Source organism: Coenobita brevimanus, chromosome 97 (assembly GCF_032717465.1).
Source record: "Coenobita brevimanus isolate Jiangsu-jjx chromosome 97, ASM3271746v2, whole genome shotgun sequence".
NCBI classification, from domain to species: Eukaryota; Metazoa; Arthropoda; class Malacostraca; order Decapoda; family Coenobitidae; genus Coenobita; species Coenobita brevimanus.
The window spans coordinates 30,452,431-30,467,585 of record NC_137050.1 but is presented as its reverse complement, the minus strand read 5'-3'; the positions used below and the strand labels follow the sequence as shown (position 1 = coordinate 30,467,585).

Here is a 15,155-nt window from a genome sequence, read left to right as displayed (position 1 = left end):
ATAATGGGTGTACCTATGTGTGGTTAGGCATGGCCACGAGCGAAAAAATCGTACATCCACCCATCACGATAGCCGGTGGTGAACTGACAGATGATACATGAGACGGTAAAGTCAAGGTCATGTCCCAGATTTTCGTTCACTTCTCGAAAGTTTTCACAGTTTTCTACAAGTTGCAAACCATTACAGCAAACCTGAGCAAATAGGTAAAGATACCAAGACAAAAATGTATTTTTCTCTTATTATAAGTCTTTAACGAACAAACAAAAAAAAGGCAATATTCCGACGCCGATCATGGGTAATCATATAAATCAAGTTAACTGGTTACAAGGCTTTATTTAATGCTTTAATTGCTTACAAGTACATACCAGAACAGTAAATATTTAACTGACAAATACAGTACTGTAGAAAAGCAGTACAGTAAGAGTTTAACGAACAAACAAAAAAGGCAATATTCCGACGCCGATCATGGGTAATCATATAATTCGGGTTAACTGGTTACAAGGCTTTATTTAATGATTTAACTTTATTTAAGTGCTTACAAGTACAGTACATACGAGAACAGTAAATATTTAACTTACAAATACTGAACAGCACTGTGGAAAAAACGAACAAATAAAAAAGGCAATATTCTGACGCCTATCAGGTAAACTGGTTATAAGACTTTATTTCTTGCTTTAACGTTATTTAATAGTACTTTAAGTTGCACATAAACTTACCAGAACAGTACAGTACTGTAAATATTTAACTTACAAATACTGTGCTACTGTACTCGGGAATGTCTCACTCACTGAATAATTTCCCGCCTAGATCGTCACATAATCAAAACAAACCGCGCGCTGCGGTGACGTTCGAGGATTTGATCTTTCAAAGGCCTCTCCTGCGTTAATTTGTAGTTTTCATAATGGTTTTTTAATCTTACGTTGTCTTATATGTATCCCAGCCCTTACCGTGCATAATTGCGAGCGCGTTCCGTGAGATCGTGTTCCGTGCGAGTTACCTGTATTGTCTAGATTTCCTGTCAATCATTTCATAGAGTATATATTAGTAGCTTTCACCCCGCTGACATTGGCAGCATTGCACTCCCCCTACGCAGGCCACACCACACTGTATTCAGTTTACTGTCGTCTTTCAAGGTGAAAGCACGTCGGATTCGCGCCTGCCCAATTCCGACGCTTTTTAGCCCCATGCAAAGGGCCCTGTGACCTCTACCCCCTACTAAACCTCGTGTGGAAAGAGATAAAGGGCTAAGTGACTGCTGTGGAACGTGAACTGGCAAATTTGTCAATGAAAATGATAGACAGTGACTACGATCTATATGGTGAGTAAAACAGTGCAAGTGGAAATGTAAATAATGTGTAAACAACAAGTGAATGCAATGAATGTAAATATAAGTGAACAGTGGGAAATAGTTTTATAAGTTACTGCAAGTGACTGCATAACACAGTGTAAAATAGAAATGTAAATAATGTAAATAAAATTGAGAATGTAAATAGAAATGTAAATAAGTAGTACGGTAATATAAGAATACGAGTATATATACTAGGCGTAATGAAAGTGAAAGTTTCACTTTAGCATGTATGAATACTATGAGTTATGAAAGTGAAAATGAAAGTGACAGATTCACTCTCAACGCTAGTATACAGGACGAGAAAGTGAATGCTACATATTTTACTGAAAGAGAAATTGAATGCCTACAGTGACAATAAACTACTATTACTGAAGGAAACTTATGGATAAAGACTGTAGGTATATATAAGTGTTATATAGTAACAGAATTATAAACTGTGAGTGTTTTTATGAATAATAAATGACAAAACACCAGCTGCGAACGATGTCAAGTGGGAAGGTCTTGCACACTCGTAATTTTCATTGCTTTCACAGTGTTTTTTTTTTTTTGGAGATTGGATTCTAAACTATTTGAGAATCATAGAATAGTGTTTCTAGTGATAATATCAGGCTGTGGTAATCAAATTACGGGTTGTCGGGAAGTGTAAAGTGGAGACTTCATTACCCAACTTCAGATGTCTCCACAAGTCCTACGGTACTCGACGAAGGCTCAACAAACATCCCAGGAGAAAGCAGAAGGTATGTCTATCTATCTATCTATTGCCAGACGCCTCAATCCCGTTTGGGGTGGCCACAAACAAATCGCCTCCAAGTCGCCCTGTCCCCCGCCATTTCACTGCCCTGCTCCCAACTCACACCCCCCTCTCTCATATACCTCTCCACCCCATCCCTCCATCTCATCCTTGGCCTCCCCCTCCCTCTCTCCCCCTCCACCTCACTCATATACACTCTCTTCGTCAGTCTTTCACCCTCCATCCTCTCCACATGGCCAAACCACCTCAGTGTATTCCTCATAACGCTTCCTATCACATCCATATGCATATGTAATTATAATAAACTAGGACTAATAACTGATTTTTTGCAAATATTTTTAGAGAGTCCGTCAGAGCGCAAATATGCCCATGAGACACGCAAGTCAGGCAAAAACAACCCCGTGGTTTAGAGCTTAATGGAAAATAGCTTGAAATACTGGAAATTTTTCCCTTATATTGAGCCTTGATTACAGAACTCGATTTACAGGAAAATTCAAGATAACAGAATGGGCGTTGGCTGAATTACAGTAGTTTGTTAAATCGAGCATCTACCATACTATGTCCCAGAAGTTGTGTAATATGAATTTCATGTAATATAAGCATAAATTTCCCATAAGAATAAACATTAAGTGAAGAAGTTACGTTCTGTGAACTTCTAGAGTACAATGACCGATGTCTTCTGACTCCTGTAATGGTGATCAAGTACTTCACTCTTCTGCTCTGAGTTTAAGGATTTCCTGTTCCACTTCACTGCACTTCCAGTAACTCCAGATGTAGAAGGACACTTGGAGGCCATGACGAATCAGACGAAGGTAAGTAAGGTCACAAAAAAATGATGTAAAACACTGGTTAGGGTGCACAGTGATGTTGACATGAAGCTGGTACAACAATGAATGCGTGTTTGGCAACATTTTTCATCCTCCAGCAAGGGAAGACAGCGTGAGACCTCCGGTGGCCGCGAAATGAAATGTCCCATAGCGTGTTTCGTTTTTTCTTAAATCATGTTATTTTAAGAAAACCGTGTATTGAAAACAAAAAGATTTTTTTATATAGTGTTATTTCAAAAACGTGTACTGTAATATAGACTCGTGTAAATCAAGAGGTACCTGCAAGTGTAGCCAGTAACAGATTAAACATTCTCCCTTATTGTGCCCTTGCTACCACTTTATCTTAACCTAACTATGCTTGTGTGTGTGTTTCTGGTACTGATCACAACAGTACAGTATATATGTATTTGTGGGTCAAAATTGTCGTGAACGGGAAAATTTGGGCTTGCACTTGGGGTGCCTAGTACAATTAGGATAAATCTCATAGGTTCAGTGTACTCGTTAACGTGCAATTCTGCTACTATGCACCATGTTCGGTACCAAATATGCAAGATAACCAAGGGATCACTGTAATTCTTAAATTACTCATATGTTATATGTCTGGTTCCTTGTAAAAACAAAAAAAGACTGAAAAACATCATTATCATCATCATCATCATCATCCCAACCCTTATTTCACAAATAAAAGATATGGCAGGACAAAGAAGCTTATCAGCTGCAGTATTTCTAAACAAACATTTGTTATATGCATGCAACAAATATCCTGAACTAGCTAATCATAATTAAATGGGTGACTTCTCCACTACCCTTTTAAATCATATTCATCTACCACTGCATTACATTTCAGGTTTTCCACTTCTAATCCTGCACTCTGTTTTACTCCTTGCAGCCCTTATTCCATGCTTTTCTCAATATCTCTTGCATTTCACAGGCATACAATCAGACAGACCTCTGTACCCTCCTCTTACCACTGTTATACCAATAACTCTCCCAGGTACACTCTCAAGTAGCTACAGTACTGTTTTCCCCCAAAGTATATAGTCGGCCAGATTCCTTTTAACATTCGCTCTGGTCTCTCTTTATCAAGTTTATTTATGTGCTTAGTGTTTGAAAATGAATTACGCTTGTTGCTCACAGCAAATCATTAATTGTGCAAGTTAAGGTCAAGGTTATTACCCCTCTTTTCTTTCTTGCCATGTCCTTGCCTTTCACATGTCTCTGTTCTTCCTCATATCCCTTTCCTCTTTTAAACTCTCCTTACTATGATACCCAATTTCTTTTTCTTTTTGCCCTTTTTCTTCATTATTCTCCTTCTTTCTCTTACTGATATCTACAAACCCCCATTTTCTTCCTTAACCCTTAACTGTTCTTGTCACCTAGGTGCCTGACCTTGATGCCACCGTGCTCATGAATGAGAGAAAGTGCATCAGGGGTCACTGAGGTATCTCCCAGAGACTCATCTTGTCCAGACTGCAGGTGTTCCAGCAGCACCTGCAGTATCAAAAAATAAATAAATAAATACACACAAAAATAGAAAAATATCAAAAATAACATTAATAACTAAATGCAGCTGTGGCTGGAGGATTAGAAAAGCAATACACAACGATATCATCACTAAATATACACAACGATATCATCACTAAATATTTAATGTTATTTACTTTTGGAAGATATTGCCCATGGCTACTCTGTTAGAAACATCACAACTTGAGATCAGTTGAATGTGATGGAGAGGATACTTCATCAGTGGCAGATTCACATAATATGGCACAAGTAAGGGTTGTGCTATTAGTGTTACATGAGTATTTGTATGATTTAAGTTCTTACATTAATTTTTTCACTCTATGCTATCTCCTTAGAAGCACCTTAAGGAAGTAAGCTCATATGTTACTTATAATACCACCCAGGCACTTTAAATGGTGGCAGAATGAACCACCACAGTTGGACAGAAATGAGGTGAGAATACACTGTCCAACATGTGCTATGTACCCACCATAATCTACAAGGGATGCAAGCAAACAGCTCAAAAGAGTAATGATCACTGAAGAAGTGATAGTAAAGAGACAAGGATGCAACAGTACACCAAAATGAGAGAGGATGAAGGGAACTAGCAGGAAGAGATAAGCTAATGAGGCAAAAAGCCTTTGATTCCATCCTGTTTAAGAGATCTCTGTGGCAAGCTCCCCCCCCACCCCCATTTGAGAGTTGTACTCCACACAGGGATGAATAAAACCTCTGTAGCTACAATGTCAAGAAGCATGTGGGAATAAAGAAGGCATGAATTGGTTTAGCTCACCCAACCTCTTGGAGGCTGATTCTCCATGAGAGGTTATGTGGTCTTTCCATTGTCTTGAGAGAATAAAACCCCAAGGATACTGAAAGATGAAGGATTGAATTATATACCACGTACCACTAAATATTAAAGGATACTAGTGCAGAAGATTTTAGCAGGTCGAAATATAAAGGAATTGGTTTTTGATGCATTAAAAAAGGTCTCTTTTACCCTGATCAAAAAGATAAGACAAGCCAGAAGTTAGGTGTGCCATAGCCTCATCCTGTGACTGCTGTAATGGTTACTATGAAAAACAGATGGAGATGTAGGATTCAGTCCTCAACATATGAGTGGACAGGGTTAGATATGCAGCTCAGATCACTGATGAAGAGAAGAAGATAGTTGGCAATAGGACAGAACCGTAAGGAACATGAATGACAGCTCTACACGAACAACAGTGGCCATCTACAACAGCAGTTACAGAATGGCTAGAAAGGAAACTTATGAGATGAAGGCACATATACTGATGATAGACAGAAACCACAAGAGGGCAGTTTGGATATTCACAATTTATGCCACATTCTATCAAAAGCCTTTGAGATGTCATGAGCAATGGCAAACCTTTTGTTGAAGTCCTGAAAGGAGGATGACCAAGAGTCAGAAAGGAAGGTGAGAAGGTCGCCAACAGCGGCCCTGGTGGAACCCATACTGGTAATCAGAAGGAAGATCAAAGGAATTTATTTATTTTTTCTTTTTAAGAATAGAAAACTTTAGAAATACTGTACGAGTTATTAAAGCAACTGGGCCATAGCTAGGGAGCTGTGAATGGTCACCTTTCTTTGAGACAGGCTACATGAGAACAACTTTCTTCCTCTAGTGCTTCACTGCATCTGGGAGAAGGACTGGTAAAGGAAGGAATGGGTATTCTGGCACCAAAATCAAAACATGCATTGCCCAAGCCTGACTTTTTCATGGAAGACAAGTTGGGCTTTCTTTAAACTTGTATCGCAGAAAAACAAGCATAAAGAAAGTTGGAATTTAAATTTGAAGACCATAAGAAGAGATCCTCAATGCTACTCAGACTGTTCATTAATTTCTTCATTTCAAGTGAATCTTAAACTAAATTCATCTTTTATTTTCATTGCCATTGCTTATGGTTTGCACAAGTTTATCATTCAAAATTTTTGCAGATAACTGCATAATTTATTTTTGTTTTCCTTTTTTTTAGGTTTTGAAATATTTGTTGACTAACATTTTCTAAACTGAGTTAATTACATAAATTTTAGTGCAGTAATTACAAACATCTTAAGAAATTATAAAATTAAGAACTAGACTGTGAATGAGACTAATGGTAAAGGGTGGTATATTTCAAATCACATGTATCCTACGTGTCAAGTGGGGTTGGTGGAGGATTAGTGCCCCTCCCTGTAAAACAATTAACTCTAAGCCGTTGGCCACCCTGTTTGGGATACATGGCATCTGGCAATGAATGAATGATGAATGTATGCAGATGACACTCTAGTATTTTCTGAAAGTGAAAAGGATATTTGTAGACTGCTTCAGTTCTGTGAATGTCTGTAAGTGGTGTAGTTTATAAGTATAGCATTTGCAGAGAATAGTACAGTCATGTTTATTGGAAGAATTAAGTTTCTCCATCATGTGTTCAAGAATTTTGTGAGATGATATGGTAGAAGAGTTCAGTTACCTTGGTGTATTATCCCCAGCCAGGCTGATTCTCTGTGAGGTAGTTTACCTCCCCTGAGTCACAGTCTTATAACCTATGGAATTTGTACCTTTTAAGAGCCTTGCCTTGTGGCCCTTACAGACCTTCATTGTGCTTCATATGAGTTCTGCAGTGAGGCAAGTGTTAAATGAAGAAGGAGGTATATGTACAAAGAAGTGAACACCAGAATGAGCAAGTTGGGTGTGTCCTCATATGAACTGATATCTTTGACTGTGAGCTAGGGTGTCCACATTTAAATATGACTGAAGCTGAAAGCTGCAGGCCTGCCCTGAGGGCAATGTTCAGTCTGAAGGGCTTGACCTTGAGCTTCTTGGTCCTCCATTCAAGTTTGGAGACAAAGTATATATCTTTGGAGTTTTCAGTGACGAGGATGTGTATGATGGCTCCTTAGGAAGTCTACTGATGTGAATAGTGGGATCAGCACTATAGCAGGAAGTCAGCATGAATCCAAGGGGTGTAACTAATTGTAGTATAGGGGTTACGAAGGTGGCTAATTATATCCCACGGGTAACCTGGGTGAACTTGGCAGTAAAGGCCACACTGTTGCCTCAAATAGGCCAATATGATTACAGGGTTCGACAGACTCAATTAGGTTCAATGGAGTTATTATCTGTGCTGTAATGTTCTGCAGGAAGTGAGGACATGCTCTAGGAAGTGGATGTACATCCAAGTGATGGCATTCTGTTTCATCCCTGTAGTAGTCAAGGACCTTAGCTGAGAGTGAACGTTGTTCTCAGGGTGGTACAATACGGTACTGTATTTAGACAACATGTCCAGGAACGCTGGGGCCAATTGAACTGGTACCAAACGGTAAGGCTGGCACCTTCTGAGAACTCAGCATGCATGTCCTATGTCCTCCTAACAGACTGTCATTATTGTGCACTATGGCATATCCAAATGGTATCATGGAGTATCTGATACCAGCAAGAGAGATATACCGAGGCATAACTTCTTGATTCAAAGTTCAATTATGTTTTGCAGGGACCAGAAAGCCAGTGATTGCATCACTTTGCAAAGGCCTGTTTTGGTGGGATCAATGGGATTGGATTAGGATCGAGGTGCATTGCTGATCCAGAAAGATCACACCAAAACAATCCAGCAGTTTTGGATCAGCTTGTCCTGTTGCCATGGCGACACCTCAGTGCCCCACATGATTGTAAACAAAGCGATGGCAGTTGAAAATTCAGATGGATGATTTGGTCAGCAGTAATTCTGCTCTCATTTCCAGGAATAAGGTCCCATCACTGATGAAACCAGACACAGTTGAGCCCCTCATACCCACCTCAGTAACTGACAGCAGCATTTTATCAGTATATTATTAAAAAAAAAAAAGTACATACGGCACTTGCAATGTAGGAGCTGACGCTATACAAGTACTGTATTTGTTTTGGTGTGATGTCACAATCCAGGATCACCCAGCTCAGTCCACCTCTGGAAGTGGACTGCCTCAGATCAATCTGGGATCATCTTTCACTCCATTCCAGGACCAAGACTGTGCCTCACCAAAACAGGATCAGCTGTCGGGATCAACTTTATCTCGATCCAGGATCGATCCGGGATTAAATTTTCCCTTGCCAAAATGTGCCTCAAGTCTTTGCACTGCTATATCATTGTATTTGTGTCATGGTAGATTCTTTTAGGATAAAGTGTCTCTCTCTCTCTCTCTCTCTCTCTCTCCTTTAAGGGACCTAAGATGCCTGCAGGTATAGAGCCCAACTGTAGAGTAATCCCTCCAAGATCCAACGTAATAGAGCCAAAGGCATGTCCAGGACTTGGAAAAAATGCCCCTGGACAGATACTTATAGACCCCAACCCAACCTAACTTTGAAAGCCATCTAAATAACTCCATACCAGACATGCACAGCACCTATTTAAGACCCTATTCACACAAGTAAGGGACAGAAAATGAAAAGGAACCAAAGAATGAGAAATTAGGAGTATGGAAAATATTTAGCAGTGTACAGGGCACTTACAACACGTCTGTGGCCATCACGAAAATTAACCTGCCTCCTCTATGGCTCTGACAGTGGTGATGGTGCACTTGAAGCACGTACAGTAATCCAGCATTGTGCTGCATTTAATCCTTTACACTGTGAATTATAATTGTTTAACACTGCACATTCTGTTCTTACTTGCCTAATGCCAGTTGCAACATGCCAGTGTTGCACCCTGCACTTAATCATTTGCGTGCTGAATTCTAATTTCTTAACACTGCACAACACTGTAAATTCCCATGTGGTCTAGTGGTGAGGTATTGAAGTTTATTCACTGTTTATTCACAGAAACGAGCACGTGGGCAGCCATGGTGACGAGCATGCAGTCACAATGGTAGGTAGGAGGGACCTGGGGAGGATGCAGGAGGTGCTCTAGCAGACATTGGAGGAACTACACACTAAAATACAGCTGTTCGTCACCGCACAGCTAATTTAAATTGGGGATGAACCCATCGTTTTTTTTTGGGGGGGGTTGGGAGGCATTTTTATTCACCGTTTATTTAAAAAAATGAGCAAATGGGCAGCCATGGTGACAAGCGTGCAGTCAACACGGTAGGTAGGTGGGAACTGGGGAGGATGCAGGGGCGCTCTAGCAGACATCAGAGGAACTATACACCAAAACACAGCTGTTTGTCACCGTGTGGAAAATTTAAAGTAGGGATGAACATTTTTTTTTTTTTTTTTTTTTTTTCATTTGTTGGCCGTTTTTGGTGTTCAAGGGCCTAAACCCAAAATGTCCGAGACTTGGGGCATCCAGGTCTTAAAGGGATTACTATATATCCTTGTGAGTTAGTGTTTCTAGGATGTGTCCAGAAGCCTAAGAGGCTGATGAGGACAGTGTCCTGAGACATGTCCCTGTGATGCGACATGTCAGTGGTGCTGAGAAGACAGTATGCCAGTATCCCCTTGAGATATCCCCATGGTTCAGTATATACTTGGAGGAAATGACAAAGAAATGATACCTGGGAACCTATAAATAAGGCCACCAGATCAAGTGCCTCCTTCCCCCATTAGCTATGGCAGTGTCTCCAGATGGATGGACACTTCCACAAGCATGGCAACCCAACTGTATGACTCATGGGCAACATCTTGGGGACTGTCAGGATGACTGGCAAGGGTGAAGGCATAAACTCTAGAAATCCAGGTATCATACTAGGTGCCTACTTCAGAGTTTAAGAGTATGAAGAAAGGTCATCTAGTCACTGTAAATGGTTGCACTACTATCCACAGCCTAAGAGAGAGAGAGAGAGTGGTTGCACTACTATCCACAGCCTGAGAGAGAGAGAGAGAGAGAGAGAGTGGTTGCACTACTATCCACAGCCTGAGAGAGAGAGAGAGAGAGAGAGACAGACAGACAGACAGACAGATAGACAGACAGACAGACAGAATTTCATAGCACATCATCCAGTGGCAAGGTAGAATACTGCTCCTACTAGGCTACTGTGAATTCACTTCCCTCCCTCTCCTTCAGTGAGAGCTCTGTTCTTGCTTCAATTACTCAGGACAGTGCTCCAATGTGAGGTGGCATTCCCCATGTAGGGCATGGCTATGTGGTTGTCACTATTTTTCACATGTTTAGGCTTTTGAGGACAAGAACAGCACCCAACCTGCTGAGGTATGCACCTGATGGGTCATGGGACATATAACAAATGGTGCCAATGATCCCTTTCATGGGTGCTTCAATCAACCATGTATCAGTGATATGGGCAGGAGGGACTTGTGCAAGACGGTGCTTCTTCCACAGTTTTATCACTTAAAGCACTGCCCTATCAAGTGCCATATCAGGCACTGAATCAAGAGAGGAGCAACTTCCTAAGGCCAAAACCTGCAGGCCATATCTACGCTGTAAGAAGCAATTGTCATTTCAGTTTTCCCTTTGAGGACACCTGGATAACAACATGGAAGCTGGGGGATGCTGCTCTTGCTGAGGAAGAGTAGTGAAGGCCAGTGCCTCCCTTCTTGGTACAAGTCCTAGAGCAGTGCAGATAGTGAAAAGAGCAGTGCCCCATGCTGAGCTATGGTACACGCAGAAATACAGAACTAAACAGACAGGTTCTGAAGTAATAAAATTCTGCAACCTAAGAGAAGTTTGGTTTAGATGAAAGAACTGTAGCAATGAGGTATGGTACAGTAGAATGGACACAGCAAAAACAACGAAATTGTACGGAAGTCTTGAAAGCATGCACAGCCTATAAATGATTTACTGGAAGGCAGGTGGGGGCGCTCACCATTCACTCACTCGATGTAGTCCTGCTTTAGGTGTCTGCCCTTTCCTCTCTTCCTTCCTTCCTCTTTTCTTTCTTTCCTCTTCCTTCTGCTTACATGTGACTTTACACTCCTCTGTCAGTCTTTCCTTCACTCTTTCCCCTTCTGTCAGTCTTTCCTTCACTCTTTCCTCTTCTTTCTGCCTATGGGTGACTCTACACTGAGTGACATGCCAAATGGTTTGCTGTACACCAGGAAATCATTTACCACACTGAGTGGTAACCATATAACCAAATTATGGCACCTGGTGGTTTAGTGGGTAATGAAGGCGCTCCAATCGGATTGATCCGTTGTAGGTTTATATCCAAGGAGTGATTGGGGTTTATTGCTCACATTATACCACTCAGGGATGAGTGAGGCTGGTCACTCATCTTAAATGTCAGGACCAACTTGCCTAGCCCTAGGTTCCTATGCTCCTTATGAGGCAGCATAGGATTAGATGATGATGGATGGATTAAAAAAATAAGTTCTGCACGGTTAAAGAAACTCTACTTAGCATGTGGCAGGCAAGAAAAAAACCATATATGGCATCTATGGCAGCTGAAAGGGCTAGAGAAAGTCATGTCACCAAGTGATACTTATAAAAACGTAAAGTAACCTGCAGTTACTTCTGTCAGGGATTTCAAGCACAGCATGGGGTCAATATCTACTGGTAACATATGCACCATAGAGGTACTTACACAGATTATGCCAATTAGTAAGAGTAATTTAAGCTCTCATACAGTTTGGGAAAAGGGTAATAAGAATAATATCTCAAACAAAGGCTACCATACTAAAGATATCTATAGCAGCTTGCTAACCTTTAACTCAGCCATCACAGTGATCCTTTGTACATCGAAGCCCTGTAATGCAGTCTCAAGAGTGCGCAATGCCCGCATCACCTCACTGTTAGGTGTTTCTTTCAATCCATCTTCAGGGACCTATGGAGTATAATATTCATATTTGTTTACTTAGCAATACAAATAATAGCATAGAAAGATAAGGCGTATCTTCATTAAAGCAAACAACTTCATAGTACTGTTTACAATCACTGCTCATTTTTACACCTAGAATGTCAAATTATGCTAATATTCAATTACGACAGGTTTTAATAAGATATATGAGCTTTACAATACGAAAATATTTAGTCCAAAGCAAAACACTGCTCACCATAAACATCATATTTGTTTCATGGCCACTTATTTCCTTCTTGTAGAGCCTATATTTTGATAGGTTCTTGTATTTTTTCTTCACTAAGTATCGAGTAGACATTTTTCTAAACAAGGGACATAAAACTAATATATCTTCTCAGCTTTCGGCCCTCGTCTCATAGACTTCCTTCTCCTGAGAAACTAAAAACAACCTTAACTCTTCTTCTCTTTTGGTCCTTATTGTAGTGTCGACTATTACAGCTTATCAGCTATTATATATTAAAGCTTGTGGCCGACTTTAGGTATTTTAATATAACAAAATAAAAAAAAAGTACTTGAGACCCTAGTAAATTAGCTATTAGGATTATTTTCTGCGCTACCACGGAAGACGGGTTGGTACATAGGTAGCTTCTAAAGAAAACAGCTGATGGCAGAAAACAGGTGAGGCGCGATTGACTGGGGGAAGTGAATGTTTCAACAGTGACTCGTCAACATTAATCTTGCTATTTTGTTTGCGTGCATTCTCTTAGTAGCCTTTTGGGCCTTATTTGCTTCGACCAGAGGAACTGCTGAAAAGTAATAAGTATGTAATAAAGTTTTATATCGAAAGAAAAGCCTCCATAAACATGATCGTTAATTTTCGTTTTGTCCCTTCAGTGTAATGTTATATTTATCTTAGGGGGAATTTCTTTATCCACATTATATAAAAGTTTGGATTCAACATCGTAACGGTGCTTCATTTAGTAAATGCGAGCCTAATAAAATATCTCTGCTTGAAATATGGCTGTCAAAAAACGTAATTAGTACTACCGAGATAGATGAGAATGGGAGTGTGTTAGTGGACATTTGTGCTGGGAGGGGGTTGGTGATAGCCAATACCCTCTTCAGGCATAAAATGATCCACAGGTATACATGGCGAGTGATGAGAAGGGTGGGTGGTGAATTGAGTGAAAGGAAGGCAATGATTGATTATGTGTGTGTGGATGAAAGAATGCGAAGATGTATATCGGATGCAAGAGTTTATAGAGGTTGGGGGAGTGGACTTTCTGACCACTACTTGGTGGTGGCCAGAGTTAAAGTTCAAGTAAGATGGAGGAATAGAAGAAGGGAAAGACGAGAGGAAGGAGTAGTTGCAAGGAGAGTGGAAAGGTTACAAGAGGATGAGAAAAAGGCAGAGTATAAGAGAGAAGTGGAGGAACGATTGGGCAAATATGAGTTGGAGCAGATGGGGGACGTGGAAGGTGTGTGTAGAATATTTACAGAAGAAATATGTGCAGCATGTGATGTGGTGTGTGGAAGGAAGAGAAGACGGAGGGGGGTGCAAGGAACAGCGTGGTGGACTGAAGAGGTGAAACGGGCTGTGGCACAAAAGAAGAAAGCATTCAATGAATGGATGAGAAATAGGGGCGTGGAAGAAGTTGAGAGGCGGAAGAGAGAGTTATATGTAGAAAGAAAGAGAGAGGTGAAAAGATTAGTAAGAGAGAGTAAGAAGAGAGTGGATGAGGAATTTGGAAGGAATTTGAGTGTAAAGTGGAGGGACTGTAAGAAAATGTTCTGGAAAGAGGTGAAAAGAATAAGACAGGGTGGAAGTGGAGTTAGCAGGGGAGTGAAAGATAAAAATGGTAGATTACTAGTGGAGAAGGGAGAAAAAGTGAGCAGATGGAGAGAACACTTTAAGGAATTGTTGAACGTGGAGGATGGAAGTAATGCGAGTATAAGTGGCTGGGGAATGGCTGGAAAAAGGAGGGAGGTGAGAAGACAGGAAGAAATCAGTAGGATAGAAGTTGTGGAAGCAATGAAGAAAGTTAAATCAGGGAAAGCCCCAGGAATTGATGGAGTGTGTGGTGAAATGCTGAAGCATGGGGGAGAGATAGTAGTAGAATGGATGTGGAAGATGTGCAGATTGGCCTGGGAGGAAGGTAGAGTCCCGGAGGATTGGAAGTCAGGTATAATTATTCCCTTGTACAAAGGAAAAGGGGAAAAAGAAGTGTGTGGTAATCATAGGGGCATTTGTCTTCTTAGTATAATAGGAAAAGTATATGGTAGGATACTTATTGACAGAGTTAGAGAAAGAACAGAGAAATTAGTTGGAGAAGAACAGGGAGGCTTTAGGAAGGGAAGAGGTTGTGTAGATCAGATATTCATTCTCAGATCTTTAGTGGAAAAGTTTCTAGAGAAGGGAAAGAAGTTGTATGCGGCTTTCATGGATTTGGAGAAAGCATATGACAGGGTGGATAGACTAGGATTGTGGAAAGTGTTAAGAATATATGGAATAGATGGGAAGTTGTTGAATGCTGTGAAGAGTATGTACGATGGTGCGAAGGCTGCAGTGCGTGTGGATGGCGAACTAAGTGAATTTTTCTCTTTGAAAGTTGGTTTGAAACAGGGATGTGTCATGTCTCCATGGTTGTTCAATCTGTACATGGATGGGGTAATAAAAGAGGTGCAAGGTAGGGTAGTGGATGTTGGAGTGGCCCTGGTGAGAGAGGATAGTGTTTGGAAACTCCCTGTACTGTTGTTTGCAGATGATACCGTGTTGTTGAGTGAAGACGAAGGGGAGCTGCAAGGCTTGGTGGATGAGTTTGAGAGAGTGTGTAAGAAACGGAATCTAAAGGTGAATGTAGGGAAGAGTAAAGTGATGGTCTTTGAGAGAGGTGAAGTCAGTGAATGTACAGCGAGGTTGGATGGTGAGGAATTGGAAAATGTGAGTACGTTTAAGTACTTGGGTAGTGTGATGAGTAAGGATGGAGGTTTGGAGGGTGAAGTGCTTGAAAGGGTACAGCAGGGAAGAAAGGTTGCTGGTTCTTTGAAAGCAGTGATAAGA

The 15,155-nt window shown here is 40.7% G+C and overlaps 1 protein-coding gene across 1 annotated transcript in view; it reads right to left on the bottom strand.

Annotated features, from left to right (window-relative positions):
• Positions 1 to 12,452, bottom strand: part of LOC145413606 (short transient receptor potential channel 4-associated protein-like) — a 232,860-nt gene extending 220,408 nt beyond the window's left edge. Inside the window, exons 1-3 of the mRNA XM_080283259.1 lie at positions 12,351 to 12,452; positions 12,002 to 12,121; positions 4,316 to 4,417 (exon numbers count right to left, since the gene is read on the bottom strand). Coding sequence (XP_080139385.1) covers positions 4,316 to 4,417; positions 12,002 to 12,121; positions 12,351 to 12,452 — 324 coding nt within the window. The remainder of the gene's footprint in view (positions 1 to 4,315; positions 4,418 to 12,001; positions 12,122 to 12,350) is intronic.
• Between the last annotated feature and the right edge of the window lie 2,703 nt (positions 12,453 to 15,155).